The sequence below is a fragment of the Salvelinus fontinalis genome, chromosome 19 (genome assembly GCF_029448725.1).
Source record: "Salvelinus fontinalis isolate EN_2023a chromosome 19, ASM2944872v1, whole genome shotgun sequence".
Lineage (NCBI taxonomy): Eukaryota > Metazoa > Chordata > Actinopteri > Salmoniformes > Salmonidae > Salvelinus > Salvelinus fontinalis.
This window is the reverse complement of record NC_074683.1, coordinates 32,645,704-32,665,893: the sequence shown is the minus strand read 5'-3', so window position 1 is coordinate 32,665,893 and position 20,190 is coordinate 32,645,704. Positions and strand designations below refer to the sequence as shown.

Here is a 20,190-nt window from a genome sequence, read left to right as displayed (position 1 = left end):
ATATTTTTCAGCGGCAGGGACTGGGAGACTAGTCAGGATTGAGGGAAAGATGAACGGAGCAAAGTACATAGAGATCCTTGATGAAAACCCGCTCCAGAGCACTCAGGACCTCAGGCTGTGGTGAAGGTTCACCTTCCAACAGGACAACGACCCTAAGTACTAGTGGTGTAACAGACCGTAGTTGATCCGTGATCCGTAAGGATCACCACCCACAGTTTGGCACGGATGTGAACTGCGGCTCAATTGCAAAGTTTAACCATCATAGTGTGAAATACAGTTTTACTGCCGCTGTTACTTTTTAAAGTACTAATTCCCTAAACCTCGATGCAGAGTTGCAGTGAAAGGCTGTAATCGCTGCCAAAGGTCCTTCAACAAAGTATTGAGTAAAGGGTCTGAATACTTATGTAAATGTGGTATTACATTTTTTTTTTCTTTACTTTCACCCCTGGTCACAGCAACCCATACAGTATGGTAAAGAAAGGGGGATTGTTAGGTCCTCAACAAACAGAGTAAAAACTCAAATGGATTACTAGGAAAAGCTCAAACAAAGTATATTCACCCTCTGGGTTAAACAGCTGATAAGATAAAGACATGTTAACACAAGCGCATATATTTATACCCTCCTACCAGGCGGAGTCAACTCCTTGCACGTCTAGACAGCCAATACATCTCTGTTGCTAGTCAGGAACTTAATTGGTTCCTCTCACTGGTGTAGTAATGGCCCCGCCTCCTGCTAGAACCGTTGTGTGCATGTAAGCATATCTGTGTAACAGGACTGTCCCTTGTCACTTCAATTGACCTGACAGCGGTCCGAATTCCTCACTCCTCCCTAATCCTCGGCTGTCCTCCTTTATCAGTGACTGAGACCAGACTGTTGCCCTTTGCCTCCCACTCTTTAGGAGCCATGAGATTGATCAATACCATGATTTGACAGAATGTAAACAGTCTGCCCTCCCACTTCCTCACTCAGTAACTTTCCATACACCTAGGTCTTATCTACCCTTCATTGACACCAACATATTTAATCCTTATATGTGTAAAGTAATCAATAAGTTCTAGTATAATAACATAAATAATTATATTTCAAGCTAGAATCCAACAGGATGTACCTTAATACAGTATGGATGACATCAGTTGAATAGAGACTAGCAAACTATTATCTGTTCTAGATCAATCAAGATGAAATCTGTAAATGTTTTCGTTTTTTTTAGCTTATGTGTTATCATACAGCCAGCTAGGGCCAGACTCATTTCACTTTCTGAATGACCCTTTTGGAACTGCGCTTCCTAAGATGAAAAAGCTTTTATTCACTAATAAAGACATCCTGCATTGGTCTCTCTCGCTCCATCAGTAATAGCAATGTCTAATAGGGAAGCTGTAGGCTTTGACTCAGGGGGCAGAATGTGAAGCTAGACATGCATAACCACACAGCATTTAAATGAGTTTGCAAAATAACACACACATACACAAACAGACACCCACAGATACACACACACATACACAAACAGACACCCACAGATACACACACACATGCTTGTTTTGAACTAAGACTTGGCACACCACTTGCATACACAGAGTGCCCATCCAGAGACACAAAACAAAATAAAGTGTGGTAGTGAGATGTTGTTGTCTGTGTTTTGCTGTTATTCAAACATACTGGGCCAGAGCAGCCAGTAGCTTTTCCAGTCTCTACAGGAGATGAAAGGAGCTTTTCCTATATCTTTATTTTTTAATTATTATTTTATTATCTCCAGACAACTGGAGAGGATTTAGTTGTGGTAATGGACTGTGTAGTAGGATGACGTGCGTGTGTGTGTGTGTGTGTGTGTGTGTGTGCGACGGTGTGTACTCACATACCATCTAGCACATTTGGTTCCTTGGAATTTATAGGAACGTACATTTTTGGTTTTCCATTAGTTCTGGGAACGAAGCCATACGTTTCCTGACTGGTAAAATGTTTCCATACGTTTCCTGACTGGTAAAACGTTTCCATACGTTTCCTGACTGGTAAAACGTTTCCATACGTTTCCTGACTGGTAAAACGTTTCCATACGTTTCCTGACTGGTAAAACGTTTCCATACGTTTCCTGACTGGTAAAACGTTTCCATACGTTTCCTGACTGGAAAAACGTTTCCATACGTTTCCTGACTGGTAAAACGTTTCCATACGTTTCCTGACTGGTAAAACGTTTCCATACGTTTCCTGACTGGTAAAACGTTTCCATACGTTTCCTGACTGGTAAAACGTTTCCATACGTTTCCTGACTGGTAAAACGGAACTTATTTGAAACATTCTGAGAATAGAAGTGAACATTTTGCCTATTCTGGGAACATGTATTTTTAGGTTGCAGTGAAGTTCTGAGAATGTTTTGCTATGGTTCCCTGAAAGTTTTCCTGGGAAGTTTTATTAATGTTCTGAGAACGGAAATTATAGGTTATTAATGGAAAGTAATTAAATAACGTTCTGAGAACATGTTTCAATAAGATGTTTAATAACACTGCTAGCTTAGTTGAACTGTTTTGAACTTCAAGCACAGATAAAATTGATTTGCTTAGACATTAAGCGTGCAAACATGTTTTTGTATTTATTGTGGCACAGCATCAGTGAGATTCAAACCTATGATCTTTTGTTCTCTACCTATGGAATTAGTCCACTGCGCCACCAGGATGGAGCTAGCATGCCATGTTTTTTAACTGACACAAAGCTGTTCATTTTAGTCTATTCAAACATACTCCATTTCAAAGGAAACAAGCATTCATTAAGATCAGGTGTTGCCATTTAGGGGGCGTGGCCAACACACCTGAACACACTTAACAAGATAGAGGCTAGAGAGAGTTTTCTCTGAATGTTTTCTGATGGTTTTCATGGAAAGTTTTCTTAATGTTCTCGCAACAATTTGAGAACATGCCTTTAAATAGAACGATGAGGAAACCTGTAGGAAATGTTACAGTATGCTGAAGTACTGAAATTCCTACAGAAGAATGTTGTTTCTTAACCTTCTGAACTAATTTAGAACGTTCCCAATGTCAAACCAGTTGGAGAACGTTCCTAGAACATTACTGATATTGAAATTAAATGTAACCACGTTTGAACTTTAAAAACAATTATGTTAAAGTAATTAAATACCAATAAAAAATATATATATCTTGTCAAGTTCCTTAAAAATGCTGAGAACGCTCCAAAGCCAAGCAACTATCCCGCGCCCTTCCCAGAAAGTTGTGGGAAGGTGGTATGCAAAATAACTTTAGGATAACCATGCTCTAAGAAACATACAGTATGGTTCTCAGAATGTGATGTGCTAGCTGGGATGTGTACATCTTTATCAGGGTCATCTCCATCTCTTTTTGTACCAATCCGCCACTACAAAAATCCACCTGATTCACTGGGTTTTTCTACCAGTATCTGAGCAGTAGTCTACTTTCAGAGCCACTGTGACTCCAGTGAGTGATATGCACCTCTATCTGTGTTCCAGGTACCCAGTTCTGGTGTCTGCTGGATATCGTGCCCATTAAGAATGAGAAGGGAGAGGTGGTGCTGTTTCTGGTGTCCCACAAAGACATCACTGACAACAAGAAGGACCAGGACCCAGAGCAAGGCCCAGAGACTGGTGAGTTACCCTGGGATAGACCAGGACCCCGAGCAAGGCCCAGAGACTGGTGAGTTACCCTGGGTTAGACCAGGACCCCGAGCAAGGCCCAGAGACTGGTGAGTTACCCTGGGTTAGACCAGGACCCCGAGCAAGGCCCAAAGACTGGTGAGTTACCTTGGGTTAGACCAGGACCCAGAGTAAGGCCCAGAGACTGGTGAGTTACCCTGGGATAGACCAGGACCCAGAGCAAGGCCCAGAGACTGGTGAGTTACCCTGGGTTAGACCAGGACCCCGAGCAAGGCCCAGAGACTGGTGAGTTACCCTGGGATAGACCAGGACCCAGAGTAAGGCCCCGAGACTGGTGAGTTACCCTGGGTTAGACCAGGACCCCGAGCAAGGCCCAGAGACTGGTGAGTTACCCTGGGATAGACCAGGACCCAGAGCAAGGCCCAGAGACTGGTGAGTTACCCTGGGATAGACCAGGACCCAGAGCAAGGCCCAGAGACTGGTGAGTTACCCTGGGATAGACCAGGACCCAGAGCAAGGCCCAGAGACTGGTGAGTTACCCTGGGATAGACCAGGACCCAGAGCAAGGCCCAGAGACTGGTGAGTTACCCTGGGATAGACCAGGACCCAGAGCAAGGCCCAGAGACTGGTGAGTTACCCTGGGATAGACCAGGACCCAGAGCAAGGCCCAGAGACTGGTGAGTTACCCTGGGATAGACCAGGACCCAGAGCAAGGCCCCGAGACTGGTGAGTTACCCTGGGTTAAACCAGGACCCAGAGCAAGGCCCCGAGACTGGTGAGTTACCCTGGGTTAAACCAGGACCCAGAGCAAGGCCCCGAGACTGGTGAGTTACCCTGGGTTAGACCAGGACCCAGAGTAAGGCCCCCAGACTGGTGAGTTACCCTGGGTTAGACCAGGACCCAGAGCAAGGCCCAGAGACTGGTGAGTTACCCTGGGTTAGACCAGGACCCAGAGCAAGGCCCAGAGACTGGTGAGTTACCCTGGGTTAGACCAGGACCCAGAGCAAGGCCCCGAGACTGGTGAGTTACCCTGGGTTAGACCAGGACCCAGAGCAAGGCCCAGAGACTGGTGAGTTACCCTGGGTTAGACCAGGACCCAGAGCAAGGCCCCGAGACTGGTGAGTTACCCTGGTTTAGACCAGGACCCAGAGCAAGGCCCCGAGACTGGTGAGTTACCCTGGGTTAGACCAGGACCCAGAGCAAGGCCCAGAGACTGGTGAGTTACCCTGGGTTAGACCAGGACCCAGAGCAAGGCCCCGAGACTGGTGAGTTACCCTGGGTTAAACCAGGACCCAGAGTAAGGCCCAGAGACTGGTGAGTTACCCTGGGTTAGACCAGGACCCAGAGCAAGGCCCAGAGACTGGTGAGTTACCCTGGGTTAGACCAGGACCCAGAGTAAGGCCCCGAGACTGGTGAGTTACCCTGGGTTAGACCAGGACCCAGAGCAAGGCCCCGAGACTGGTGAGTTACCCTGGGTTAAACCAGGACCCAGAGCAAGGCCCCGAGACTGGTGAGTTACCCTGGGTTAAACCAGGACCCAGAGCAAGGCCCCGAGACTGGTGAGTTACCCTGGGTTAGACCAGGACCCAGAGCAAGGCCCCGAGACTGGTGAGTTACCCTGGGTTAGACCAGGACCCAGAGTAAAGCCCCCAGACTGGTGAGTTACCCTGGGTTAGACCAGGACCCAGAGCAAGGCCCCGAGACTGGTGAGTTACCCTGGGTTAGAATCTAACTTAACTTGGCTTAGAGTCTGATTTATCATGAGTTAACCTGATTTGATTAGTTCTTAACTTAGGGGAACTTGGGAGGGAGTAGAGAGAGACAGAGACCGAAACAGAAATAGAGTACGAGACAGGGAGAGAAGATAGAAAGATATGAGTATTTTATTATTTTATACCGTCAAATGAGGTTTTACAGCTGTTCTCTATCATATTTATATTTCAGAGAAAGGCTACGTTGATGATTGCTAAATACTGCACAATTTAGATACTTGCCCTCCAATCCCCCTCTTCCCCAAAACACGTGTAAATATTGGACTATAAATTGTGCCTTCCTGTATTATACTGATGCTAAAATGTTTATTCTATTCTACTGAGCCATTTACTTTATGTTCCTGTTCTTATCTTTTATTATTTCGTATTGTTGTTGCATTGTTGGATGGTGTATATCATGTTTATCCCGTACATACGACTTATAAAACTTGAAATTACCTGATCTTCACCCAAACTCTGACATTCTCCCTCTCTGCCACTCTCTGTGATTGTTCTAATGCACATCTGGCGACAGAGGAGTCTTTATTCAGCTGCATTCAGCTTCCCTTGACGCTGATTCAGTTTTGTTCCAGACACCACACAGGGTTACTACATGTTCTACTAAATCCAAACAACTACAGAGTGAAATAATGGGAGAAAGATAGAGTAGATGAATAGGAATGGAGGGAGGGAGGGAGGGAGGGAGGGGTGTTCATGTTTTCTGTTCTGTCATTTATCACAAGGACGTAATGACTGTAACCTTTAACGAGCCTCATCAGCCTACAGGTGTTACACTGTTATAGATTAGGGAGGAAGGGAGAGATGGATGGAGAGAGAAAAGTGAGAGAGAGAGAGATACTTTTTTGACTTTTTGTCTTTCTTTAATGATACATCCTCATTTCATTAAAACCATTCAAATTCCACCCCTCCTCCCCCAGCAGCCGCAGGTCACCCAGCTTTAGTAAACCGCTGCCATCAGTCGCTTCTGCAGGGTGGCCGATTGAACCGATCTCAAAAAGATTGCTGGATTGTGGAAGATAGGCTCCTCCCACACACACAGCCCAGGCTCCACACCCCTTCTCGTGTGGTCCTTAGCAGCTGCCAGGCCCTCAGCCCCACAGAGTAAAAATCAGAGAGACCTCTATACTCAGCCTCTCCAGCTTCATGAGGAACAGCTGCCGGTCCAACCCTAATCCACCAGCACTCCTCAGCAGTACACATACTGGTTCCCTCCAGCCGACATCAGTATGGTACAGCAGTCTTTGCGCCGCCTTTAGTCGGAATGCAGCCACCCTGTTCTCCAGTTCCACCAGACCCTGTCCTCCTTCGTGGACAGACATATACAACACTATGCCACAGGGAGGATGCCACCAGGTTGTTGATTATCAGCACCCTCCTTCTATATGACACTTGGGACAGGAGCCACCTCCACTTGGCCAGTCTTGACACCTCTGTGACAGCCCCTCCCAGTTCTTCCTGACCCACCTCTCCGAGCCCAGGTACATCCCCAAAATGTTAAGCCCTTCACAACCCCACTGCAAACCCCCCGGAAGCAGAGGGGGGGCCCTATCCCTCCATGCCCCACATAACAGTTTACCTGAGCTGACGAAGCTCCCTCGTACACCTTCAGACTAGTATCTAGTGCCTGCATATCCTGCCCATCCCTGACCATCACAGAAACGTCATCTGCATACGCCGACACTGCTATGCCTGTCAACACAAGCATGCCTGTCCAGGACACTCCCTGCAGTCTCCTGCGTAGGAGGCCCAAAAAAGTCTCAATGGCTATTGTATAAAACTGCCCCGATAGAGGGCATCCTTGTCTAAAGCCCCACCTCATTCAGACTGGCCTACTGAGCCCCCCTTCCACCCTGATCATACATGCCGCCCCAGCATACAACATCTTCACACAAGCCAAAAACATTTCCCCAAGCCAAAATACAGACATCACATTAAACAGATGCTCATAGTTCACTCATAGTTCACAAAAGCCTTCTCTTGGTCTAAAGAGACCAGTCCAAAGTTCACATTAGAAACTCTCGACAAGTCCAACATGTCCCTGACTAAGAACAAGTTGTCCGTGATTGAGCATCCCAGTACACAATATGTCTGGTCTTGTGCACTATAGAGTCCAGATGGAACTTCAGTCTGTTAGCGAGGACCTTGGCAAATATCTTGTAGTCCGCACAGAGCAATGCCACTGGCCTCCAGTTCTTAAGTTCACACAAGCCCCTTTTTTGGACAGGAGAGTCAGAGCCGTCCGACGGCAGCTCATTGGCAACTCTCCTACCCCGACGCACTCACGCAACATGCAAAAGAAATCCAGTTAAATTATTCCCCAGAATTATTTTGAAAACTCCACTGGGAGTCTATCAACCCACGGTGTATGGCCGGGGGACATCTGGGTTACGGCCTCTGCCAGTTCATGGGACAACAGGGGAATGTCCATTTCATCCCTCTGTGCCAGAGAAAGCTTAGGGAGTTCTGCAAACAAAACCTGAGCACACATAGGATCACACAGTTCTGCCCTGTACAACTCAGTAGAAAACTGTCCAGGTCCCTACGTAATTCAGCTAAATTAGCCTGGAGGCCTACATTGTCTTGCCCCACCATCTCTACCTCCACTTCACTGATACTATGCTTGAGTTCCCCCAATACTCTCCTAGCCCCTGAGGATGAGAGCTGTTTACTATTGAAGGAAAAGCCAAATTTGGACATCCCACCATTGATTCATACAGTACTCTCTTCGCTGCATCACCTTTCCCCCCAAATCTAGGAACCTGAGGATCAAATTGTATTTATCACATACATATGATTAGCAGATGTTAATGCGAGTGTAGCAAAATGCTTGTGCCTCTAGTTCCGACAGTGCAGTAATATCTAACAACTAATCTAACAATTCCCCAACATCTACCTAATACACACAAATCTAAAGGGGTGAATGAGGATATGTACATGTATGGATAATAATATGGATGAGCGATGGCCGAGCGACATAGGCAAGGTGCAATATATGGTATAAAATACAGTATATACATGTGATATGAGTAATGTAAGATATATAAACATTATTAAAGTGGCATTATTCAGAGTACATTGTATTAAGTGAATAGTGATCCATTCATTAAAGTGTCCAGTGATTGGGTCTTAATGTTGGCAGCAGCCTCTCTGAGTTAGTGATTGCTGTTTAGTAGTCTGATGTCCTTGAGATAGAAGCTGTTTTTCAGTCTCTCGGTCCCAGCTTTGATGCATCTGTACTGATCACGCCTTCTGGATGATAGCAGTGTGAACAGGCAGTGGCTCGGGTGGTTGATATCCTTGATGATCTTTTTGGCCTTCCTGTGACATCGGGTGTTGGTGTCATAGGTGTCATCGGGTGTTGGTGTCATAGGTGTCATGTAGGTGTCATGGAGGGCAGGTAGATTTCCCCCGGTGATGCGGACCGTACCACCCTCTGGAGAGTCTTGCGGTTGAGAGCGGTGCAGTTGCCGTACCAGGTTGTGATGCTCTCGATTGTGCATCTGTAAGAGTTTGTCAGGGTTTTGGGTGACAAGCCACATTTCTTCAGCCTCCTGAGGTCTTGTAAGAGTTTTACATTAGACTTCCAATAGGATGCCTGCCAAGACCCTGGTGAAATAGACAGCCGAGCCATGGTTATGTGGTGATCCGAAACACCCACCGGGAGAGTGGTAGCGCCCAACAGCCTATTGCTCTGATTCCTGGACATGTAAAAACGATCTAGTCTGGCTGTACTCACCCTAGCCCCAAAGACCTTCACCCATGTGTACTGTCTTGTGTCGGGATGTCTAGTTCTCCAAACATCAACTAGGTCAAACTACTTAATAATGTTCCTTAACACCTACCAATGAGCCTGAATGAGGCTCCTTCCCATTTCTATCTTTCTTAAAATCCATCGTACACTTCCAGTCCTGCCGACCACCAGCGTCTCCTCAGGTGCTACCTGTGAGAGTTCCTGTATAAGACACCCAAACAGACGCCCTGCCACCTCTCTCTCCCTGAGTTAGGCGCATACACATTTATAAGTGGGAAAAAAGCTGTTGTTAATTTATGCTTTTACTACAAGCAGTCTACCCCCAACACCTCCTTTGAGGAGCATACTTTTACAGCCATACACGGTGCAAAAAGGACTGCCACCTCTGCACTAACATTTGTTCCATGGCTCAGCACACTTGCCCCTTTCCACCAGAGCCCCCAATTGACTTCATTCACCACATCACTATGCGTCTCCTGCAGCATTCACCCAACAGATTCCTCTTTCCTGCGTCTCTGGTGCCATTTAAATTAAACGAGCATACCCGAAGAGTCTCCATAAGAAGTGGGACAAAAGCCAACAAATAAAGAGACCAATACCAAAGCTCAAAAAATGTAACTGTTCATCTAAACAGCATCTGAAGGTAGACCCTTACGCACGGTTGTGACAACCTAAAACGTTCCTTGGGTGAGAGGACACCATGCCACTCATTTCTCATAGCGTGTTGTGCTGATCTTACAAACTTTCCCAGATCGCAAAGAAATCTTAAAGATTAACCCTTTTCCCTTTAGTCTCATTCAGGAACCTTAACAGTTCCATTACTTTGTACTTTGACCCCTTTGCCTGACTGGCTGTCAGCTCTGGACCCATTGACGAGGAGTCTGAAAGGAAATCTCCTCTTCCTCAGACTCACCTTCCTCCTCCTCATCTCCATCTCCTATCCTGACCACCTGCCCTTTCTCTCTAGTCGGGGCCTCCCCCTCAGCACCACGCAAAGGTTCCTTAGTGCCTTTGACCACACCAGCATCTCCCCTCCCACCTCCTTTCTTCTCCCCCTTTTTCCTCTTGCGCTTGACACCCTCCTCCACCACCCCAGTCGCTTGCCCTTCACCACTATACTCTCCTCATCCACTAGCATAACCTGACTAGACCCAGCCACCATCCATGACATGACCAGCCTCAGCTACACCACTATCTATAGCCGGACTAGACCCAGCCTCATCTACACCACCATTTCTAGCATGACTAGGCCCAGCCTCACCTACACCACCATCCATAGCATGTGCTGGCAAACCCTGTGTACAGCCCATCCCCATGCCTCACTTTAAAATGCACATTTAACTGTTGCTCATTGTTATTCAGAAACATGAACACTTGCCTCCGGGCCGAAACAACATGCTTAACGGCATCTGCCTGAAAACCTGCCAACAGTTCGTGAAAACCGCTAGCAAACGTACCAAACCAACTCAGCTCTTTCCATATTTGATCATCCGTAATAAACGGAGGCAAATTCGCAACTACCACCCTAGGCACCAACACATCCCTTACAAATATTCCACAAGCAATCAGCCTACCAACCAAATGTACTATTTTCATGAACACCACCGCAGCTTTGTTAATTCTGGAAGCGGAATGTATAAATTCAGCTCCTACCTGTTCGCCGACCATGAGTAGAACCTCCTCCACCTTAACTCCAATCTCAGGAACACACCTGAATCCATGCCGTAACTACAGCGACTCCACCGCACTAGGCTGCAAAGCCATCATGCACACCACACCGTTCAAAACCCCAGGAGACTAAAACTCTGTCTTCTTCCTCCCTTACTTTGAAAAAAAAACTAACAGTACGTTAGCCCTCCACCATAGAGCACGTTAATTGAAAGAAAAGACCAAGGAAAGAATCAAGAAAATGAGTAAGGACAGAGCCCTCCACACTGGCCTCTCAATTACAAAACACTCCCAGCATGCACTGAGAGAGAGAGAGAGAAAGAGAGCAAGAGAGAGCGAGAGAGGGCATTTAGAGCAAGTTTCCTGGAATTCTACACATTTTGCCATGGGAAAGATAGAAAAATGTGCTTTTTTATAGCTCACATTTTGCCATGAGGATGAGATTTGTTTTTGCAGTTTTTAACGCCAATTTCCTGCTAGCAGCAGCGTAAAAAAGGGGGACAATGAAAATAGTCCGGGTAGCCATTTTATTAACTGTTTAGCAGTCTTATGGCTTGGGGGTGGAAGCTGTTTGGGAGCCTTTTGGACATAGACTTGGTGCTTGCCGTGCCGTAGCAGAGAGAACAGTCTATGACTTGAGACTTTTACAACTTGGACATAGTCTTGTTGGCTTAACGTTATATCCTAATTTGACTTTGGTGAGGTCATGTTGTTCTTCACATTACCGTCTCTGGAAAACACACACTGTATCAATTAACCTCAAAGTTTATATGTCACATGCACAGGATACAAAAGGTGTAAACGGTACAGTGAAATAGTTACCTTCATAGTGGAGTCTTTTGTTTAGACATTGTAGCTAGCTAGCTAAACAATGGACCATAATCCCAACTCATAACATTACTACCATGCATGAATCTGCAGGTAGCTAAAGCTAACCAACTCGGTTCAATGAAAGCTAGCTAGCTAACATTAGGCTATAACTAGTAATGTAAATGGATTTCTGAGATACAAATAATATTACGACACAGATCATACACATAAAGTTAGCTAGCGAGCCGTGCACTTTAACTTGCAATGAAAACGACTTTCTGACAAAATTCTTACCCGTATACATTACTCTTACTCGTATACATGTATGAACCCTTATCCTCTCAGTCACCGATGCCATGGTTGCCCTTTGTTTGAAGATGTAATCCGGAGACAGGTATTTCATACAACAGCCTTCTGCGTTCTCTTTTCGACTCCCTCTGCATATTTGCAATCAAACGGCAGAATTTTCTCCATCTCCTTAGCTATCATACTCTGCTTCCACAGAGAATTCCACTGATTTCAAAACTAGGTAAACTTCTTCCGTGAAAGCAACACTGTTGATCGCCGTTTCAGAAGACTCTACAATGTCTGGTCATTTTTTTTTTAAATGAACCTAAATCAGGGATTTCCTCATGGTCTGATTAATTTTCAGAGTCAGAGAGAGTCAGCATGGCACGATCTTCCTCCAGAAAGTGGAGAGCATTAGCAACACTTTTGCAGTTCTTTGTGAAATCTTTCAAAAAAGCTGCATGAGAAAAGATTACCAACACATCCCGAGCAGCTCCTGTTATAGACAGAAGCAAGCTACATGGCAGACCAATCCAAAATCATCTCTAGGCATGTCCAGCCCATCTATTATCTCAGCCAATCATGGCTAGCAGGACTTTTTCCGTGGCTAAACCAGCTAGGCTCGTCATTTAACAATTGTATTCGTATTTACAGATGGTATACACATTTGTTGTTAAGGCACATGAAAGTTCACATGTTTCAGAAGGGATTTATGCCAATTTCCACAATTGTTTAGAAGCCTGTAAAACTGCAACCATCCCCTCCGTTGCCATTTAAATGTTCATATTCTGTTAACTCATATCCAAAACATTATCCTGGCTCCTCCTAGGCCCCTTAGTTCCAGTGAAGGGAAATCTTAATTTTACAGCATACAATGACATTCTAGACGATTCTGTGGTTCCAACTTTGTGGCAACAGTTTGTGGAAGGCCCTTTCCTGTTTCAGCATGACAATGCCCCCGTGCACAAAGCAAGATCCATACAGAAATGGTTTGTCAAGATCGGTGTGGAAGTACTTGACTGGACTGCACAGAGCCATGACCTCAACCCCATCAAACATCTTTGGGATGAATTGGAACGCAGACTGCGAGCCAGGCCTAAATGCCAAACATCAGTGCCTGACATCACTTATGCTCTTGTGGCTGAAAGGAAGCAAGTACCTGCAGCAATGTTCCAACATCTAGAGGAAAGCCTTCCCAGAAGAGTGGAGGATGTTGTAGCAGCAAAGGGGGGACCAACTCCATATTAATGCCCATGATTTTGGAATGAGATGTACTTTTTGTCAGGTAGTGTATGTGATGGGATTTATAGACATTATGGACAATATATGGATAGAATATGTAGTATATATATATATAGAATATGTAGGATAGAATGGTAAATGTACAGCAATAGTTAAGATAGGCCTTGACTAGAATACAGTACATACATATGAAGTGGGTGAAACAGTATGTAGACATGATTAAAGTGACCAGTGTTCCATGTCTAAGGTGAAGGGTTGAGTACCCGGGTGGTAAGCGCATCGTAACAGTGACTAAAATTCAGGGCAGGGTACTGGCTGGAGGAAGACTAGTGATGACTTTTTAACAGTCTAATGGCCTTGAGATAGAAGCTGTTTTTCAGTCTCTCGGTCCCAGCTTTGATGCACCTGTACTGACCTCGCCTTCTGGATAATAGCGGGGTGAACAGGCCGTGGTTAATTCTAAAATATAATGGCATATTGTTGAAGACTGGCCCACTATCCACAAATTAACAGGATTCGTGTTTTATATGACAACAAAATTCAACGGTAATACCACCTTTTCTAAATCTGATTCAGCACTCCATATTGGATTTAGAAGAAAAAATATGGGCACCCCTTCTAATATCAATGAATATATCACAGAGAGCTAAGGTTCTGTCTCTCTCTCTCTCTCTCTCTGGATCTCTTTCTCTCTCTCTCTGGATCTCTCTCTCTGGATCTCTCTCTCTATGTGTATGTGCCCAACAACATTTGATCTGATTTGATTTGGATCTCTCTCTCTTTCTCTCCCCCTCTCTCTCTCTCTCTCTCTCTCTCTCTCTCTGGATCTCTCTCTTCTTTCTCTCATTTTCTCTCTCACATCAATATGTGTTGTACATATTGCCAAAACATACTTTGGAAATGAATGATTAATTAAAAATATTAACATATTCAAATAATAAGTAAATAACAAGAAGTATTTTTCTCTTTCTCTCCCTCTATTCACCATCCCTCTCTCTCTGTCCCGTGGTTTACTGATGAGTCATTCAGTTACTTCCTGTTAGACTCACCTCTGGCCGCAAACTCTTATTAACAATGGTGCCAAGATGTACCTGGCTCAAGGGAGGGAGGAATGTGAGGGGTGAAAGGGAGGGAAGGAGGGGGAGAGAGGCAGGAAGAGAGGAAGGGTTTCCTTTCCTAGGTATGGATTTCAGTAACATGAATGTGTCTTTGTCTGGTCCGGGCCATTTGAGATGCATCCAATTAAAAGCTTTCAATTAATTACATTTGTGGGAATATAAAGTTAATTGAGTTACTGTATAAGGGTGGATACCTTTGAGCAAAACATATGGAGTTATGGACAGAGGGAAAATGAGTAGCAGAATAGGTTCAATCCTTTGAATTTGAATAATTTGAAATATATCTAATTGGTTGAGATGGAAGATAAATGATACACTGCTGAATCATGCCTTCCATGTTCTTTTTCCACACCCTGAGAACTGACATTGCCCCTAACCACTGATATGCATGATCAGACATTCCTCCATCTCCTAATGGCTATGAGGTTAGGATGGGGCATAAGGCAATCTGAACCTAGATCTGTAGTTAATGAACCCTTCACCACCACAAGGACCACAATGGAAATAGGTCTGATGACTTTGTTGTGATTTTAAATCCTTTTAAATAATTGTTTATGTGTGCGTTGTTGTACTCACATGGCTGAGGCAACTCTATGTGGATTGTCCATTTCTCAAAGAAAATGTCAATTAAAATGTATCAATGAATTAGTTAATTCCTCAACCTTCTCTGTGTTCCCAGATGAGGAGACGGGTCTGGAGATGCACAAGGTCACCCGTCCCCCAGGCTTCAACACCAACCGCAGACGCAGCCGGGCGGTGCTCTACCACCTGTCTGGACACCTGCAGAAACAGGACAAGAGCAAGATCAAACTCAACAACGCAAGTTGCCCTATTACACACAGACACATGAACACACACACACACACACACAACACGCACAGCTTGCCTTGACAGCTTAGTGTCCAACCACATCTCAAGAATTGCTATAAGGACATTGAGTACGTTCGCTTTGAGGAAGCTTACTCAATCTACAAAATCCTGTCCCTCCTGTCCCAGTCACTTTCATGTGTATCCATAGAAATGGGTTTGGGCCAGTAATGGAGGACAGAGTGAGGTGACTTCACACCAGATGGGATGAAGGTTGTTGGATCCGACTGAGCAGGTTCTCCTTGACTTTGGTGAAAATAGCCTTGTGTTTGTTATTCCGTTCATGGAGACATTTAATTTAATTTAAACCTTTATTTAACTATGCAAGTCAGTTAAGAACAAATTCTTATTTACAATGACGGCCGACCACAAGGCAAAAGGCCTCCTGCGGAGACGGCGGCTGGGATTAAAAAATATATATAAATAAATAAATAACATATAAATATAGGACAAAACACACATCACGACAAGAGAGACAACACAACACTACATACAGAGAGACCTAAGACAACAACATAGCAAGGCAGCAACATATGACAACACAGCATGGTAGCAACACAACATGACAACAACATGGTAGCAACACAACATGGTAGCAGCACAACATGGTAGCAGCACAACATGGTAGCAACACAACATGGTAGCAGCACAACATGGTAGCAGCACAACATGGTAGCAGCACAACATGGTAGCAGCACAACACGACAACAACATTGTAGCAAAACAACATGGTAGCAGTACAAAACACGGTAAAAACATTATTGGGCACAGACAACAGCACAAAGGGCAAGAAGGTAGAGACAACAATACATCACACAAAGCAGCCACAACTGTCAGTAAGAGTGTTCATGATTGAGTCTTTGAATGAAGAGATTGAGATAAAACTGTCCAGTTTGAGTGTTTGTTGCAGCTCGTTCCAGTCGCTTGCTACAGCGAAATGAAAAGATGAGCGACCCAGGGATGTGTGTGCTTTAGGGACCTTTAACAGAATGTGACTGGCAGAACGGGTGACATGCAGTAGTTTACAAAAGAGAAAACTCATCCTTACTATTCTATGAGATATAACTACTGTAGAACCAACCAGAACCTCTGGTTTCCTGTTCAGGTCAGGAAAACCCCCAGACACAAAGTATGTTGAATTTTACTTGTTGCTAGTATCCTAAATCCTGTTGTTGACGTGTCTCTCTCTCCTCACCCCTCCAGAACATGTTGTTGACGTGTCTCTCTCTCCTCACCCCTCCAGAACATGTTGTTGACGTGTCTCTCTCTCCTCACCCCTCCAGAACATGTTGTTGACGTGTCTCTCTCTCCTCACCCCTCCAGAACATGTTGTTGACGTGTCTCTCTCCTCACCCCTCCAGAACATGTTGTTGACGTGTCTCTCTCTCCTCACCCCTCCAGAACATGTTGTTGACGTGTCTCTCTCTCCTCACCCCTCCAGAACATGTTGTTGACGTGTCTCTCTCTCCTCACCCCTCCAGAACATGTTGTTGACGTGTCTCTCTCTCCTCACCCCTCCAGAACATGTTGTTGACGTGTCTCTCTCTCCTCACCCCTCCAGAACATGTTGTTGACGTGTCTCTCTCTCCTCACCCCTCCAGAACATGTTGTTGACGTGTCTCTCTCTCCTCACCCCTCCAGAACATGTTGTTGACGTGTCTCTCTCTCCTCACCCCTCCAGAACATGTTGTTGACGTGTCTCTCTCTCCTCACCCCTCCAGAACATGTTGTTGACGTGTCTCTCTCCTCACCCCTCCAGAACATGTTGTTGACGTGTCTCTCTCTCCTCACCCCTCCAGAACATGTTGTTGACGTGTCTCTCTCCTCACCCCTCCAGAACATGTTGTTGACGTGTCTCTCTCTCCTCACCCCTCCAGAACATGTTGTTGACGTGTCTCTCTCTCCTCACCCCTCCAGAACATGTTGTTGACGTGTCTCTCTCTCCTCACCCCTCCAGAACATGTTGTTGACGTGTCTCTCTCTCCTCACCCCTCCAGAACATGTTGTTGACGTGTCTCTCTCTCCTCACCCCTCCAGAACATGTTGTTGACTTGTCTCTCTCTCCTCACCCCTCCAGAACATGTTGTTGACGTGTCTCTCTCTCCTCACCCCTCCAGAACATGTTGTTGACGTGTCTCTCTCTCCTCACCCCTCCAGAACATGTTGTTGACTTGTCTCTCTCTCCTCACCCCTCCAGAACATGTTGTTGACGTGTCTCTCTCTCCTCACCCCTCCAGAACATGTTGTTGACGTGTCTCTCTCTCCTCACCCCTCCAGAACATGTTGTTGACGTGTCTCTCTCTCCTCACCCCTTCAGAACATGTTGTTGACGTGTCTCTCTCTCCTCACCCCTCCAGAACATGTTGTTGACGTGTCTCTCTCTCCTCACCCCTCCAGAACATGTTGTTGACGTGTCTCTCTGTCCTCACCCCTCCAGAACATGTTGTTGACGTGTCTCTCTCTCCTCACCCCTCCAGAACATGTTGTTGACGTGTCTCTCTCTCCTCACCCCTCCAGAACATGTTGTTGACGTGTCTCTCTCTCCTCACCCCTCCAGAACATGTTGTTGACGTGTCTCTCTCTCCTCACCCCTCCAGAACATGTTGTTGACGTGTCTCTCTCCTCACCCCTCCAGAACATGTTGTTGACGTGTCTCTCTCTCCTCACCCCTCCAGAACATGTTGTTGACGTGTCTCTCTCTCCTCACCCCTCCAGAACATGTTGTTGACGTGTCTCTCTCTCCTCACCCCTCCAGAACATGTTGTTGACGTGTCTCTCTCTCCTCACCCCTTCAGAACATGTTGTTGACGTGTCTCTCTCTCCTCACCCCTCCAGAACATGTTGTTGACGTGTCTCTCTCTCCTCACCCCTCCAGAACATGTTGTTGACGTGTCTCTCTCTCCTCACCCCTTCAGAACATGTTGTTGACGTGTCTCTCTCTCCTCACCCCTCCAGAACATGTTGTTGACGTGTCTCTCTCTCCTCACCCCTCCAGAACATGTTGTTGACGTGTCTCTCTCTCCTCACCCCTCCAGAACATGTTGTTGACGTGTCTCTCTCTCCTCACCCCTCCAGAACATGTTGTTGACGTGTCTCTCTCTCCTCACCCCTCCAGAACATGTTGTTGACGTGTCTCTCTCTCCTCACCCCTCCAGAACATGTTGTTGACGTGTCTCTCTCTCCTCACCCCTCCAGAACATGTTGTTGACGTGTCTCTCTCTCCTCACCCCTCCAGAACATGTTGTTGACGTGTCTCTCTCTCCTCACCCCTCCAGAACATGTTGTTGACGTGTCTCTCTCTCCTCACCCCTCCAGAACATGTTGTTGACGTGTCTCTCTCTCCTCACCCCTCCAGAACATGTTGTTGACGTGTCTCTCTCTCCTCACCCCTCCAGAACATGTTGTTGACGTGTCTCTCTCTCCTCACCCCTCCAGAACATGTTGTTGACGTGTCTCTCTCTCCTCACCCCTCCAGAACATGTTGTTGACGTGTCTCTCTCTCCTCACCCCTCCAGAACATGTTGTTGACGTGTCTCTCTCTCCTCACCCCTCCAGAACATGTTGTTGACGTGTCTCTCTGTCCTCACCCCTCCAGAACATGTTGTTGACGTGTCTCTCTCTCCTCACCCCTCCAGAACATGTTGTTGACGTGTCTCTCTCTCCTCACCCCTCCAGAACATGTTGTTGACGTGTCTCTCTCCTCACCCCTCCAGAACATGTTGTTGACGTGTCTCTCTCTCCTCACCCCTCCAGAACATGTTGTTGACGTGTCTCTCTCTCCTCACCCCTCCAGAACATGTTGTTGACGTGTCTCTCTCTCCTCACCCCTCCAGAACATGTTGTTGACGTGTCTCTCTCTCCTCACCCCTCCAGAACATGTTGTTGACGTGTCTCTCTCTCCTCACCCCTCCAGAACATGTTGTTGACGTGTCTCTCTCTCCTCACCCCTCCAGAACATGTTGTTGACGTGTCTCTCTCTCCTCACCCCTCCAGAACATGTTGTTGACGTGTCTCTCTCTCCTCACCCCTCCAGAACATGTTGTTGACGTGTCTCTCTCCTCACCCCTCCAGAACATGTTGTTGACGTGTCTCTCTCTCCTCACCCCTCCAGAACATGTTGTTGACGTGTCTCTCTCTCCTCACCCCTCCAGAACATGTTGTTGACGTGTCTCTCTCTCCTCACCCCTCCAGAACATGTTGTTGACGTGTCTCTCTCTCCTCACCCCTCCAGAACATGTTGTTGACGTGTCTCTCTCTCCTCACCCCTCCAGAACATGTTGTTGACGTGTCTCTCTCTCCTCACCCCTCCAGAACATGTTGTTGACGTGTCTCTCTCTCCTCACCCCTTCAGAACATGTTGTTGACGTGTCTCTCTCTCCTCACCCCTCCAGAACATGTTGTTGACGTGTCTCTCTCTCCTCACCCCTCCAGAACATGTTGTTGACGTGTCTCTCTCTCCTCACCCCTTCAGAACATGTTGTTGACGTGTCTCTCTCTCCTCACCCCTCCAGAACATGTTGTTGACGTGTCTCTCTCTCCTCACCCCTCCAGAACATGTTATTGACGTGTCTCTCTCTCCTCACCCCTCCAGAACATGTTGTTGACGTGTCTCTCTCTCCTCACCCCTCCAGAACATGTTGTTGACGTGTCTCTCTCTCCTCACCCCTCCAGAACATGTTATTGACGCGTCTCTCTCTCCTCACCCCTCCAGAACATGTTGTTGACGTGTCTCTCTCTCCTCACCCCTCCAGAACATGTTGTTGACGTGTCTCTCTCTCCTCACCCCTCCAGAACATGTTGTTGACGTGTCTCTCTCTCCTCACCCCTCCAGAACATGTTGTTGACGTGTCTCTCTCTCCTCACCCCTCCAGAACATGTTGTTGACGTGTCTCTCTCTCCTCACCCCTCCAGAACATGTTGTTGACGTGTCTCTCTCTCCTCACCCCTCCAGAACATGTTGTTGACGTGTCTCTCTCTCCTCACCCCTCCAGAACATGTTGTTGACGTGTCTCTCTCTCCTCACCCCTCCAGAACATGTTGTTGACGTGTCTCTCTCT

The 20,190-nt window shown here is 46.3% G+C and overlaps 1 protein-coding gene across 2 annotated transcripts in view; it reads left to right on the top strand.

The window, feature by feature from the left end:
* The window catches only part of LOC129816629 (potassium voltage-gated channel subfamily H member 3-like), a 209,465-nt gene that overhangs the window by 110,979 nt on the left and 78,296 nt on the right, over nt 1-20,190 (top strand). Inside the window, exons 3-4 of one of the 2 annotated variants that reach the window (XM_055871344.1) lie at nt 3,474-3,608; nt 14,946-15,085. In XM_055871344.1, coding sequence (XP_055727319.1) covers nt 3,474-3,608; nt 14,946-15,085 — 275 coding nt within the window. Of the gene's footprint in view, nt 1-3,473; nt 3,609-4,955; nt 4,981-14,945; nt 15,086-20,190 lie in introns of those variants that run through there. The other variant, XM_055871345.1, reaches the window with a different exon arrangement.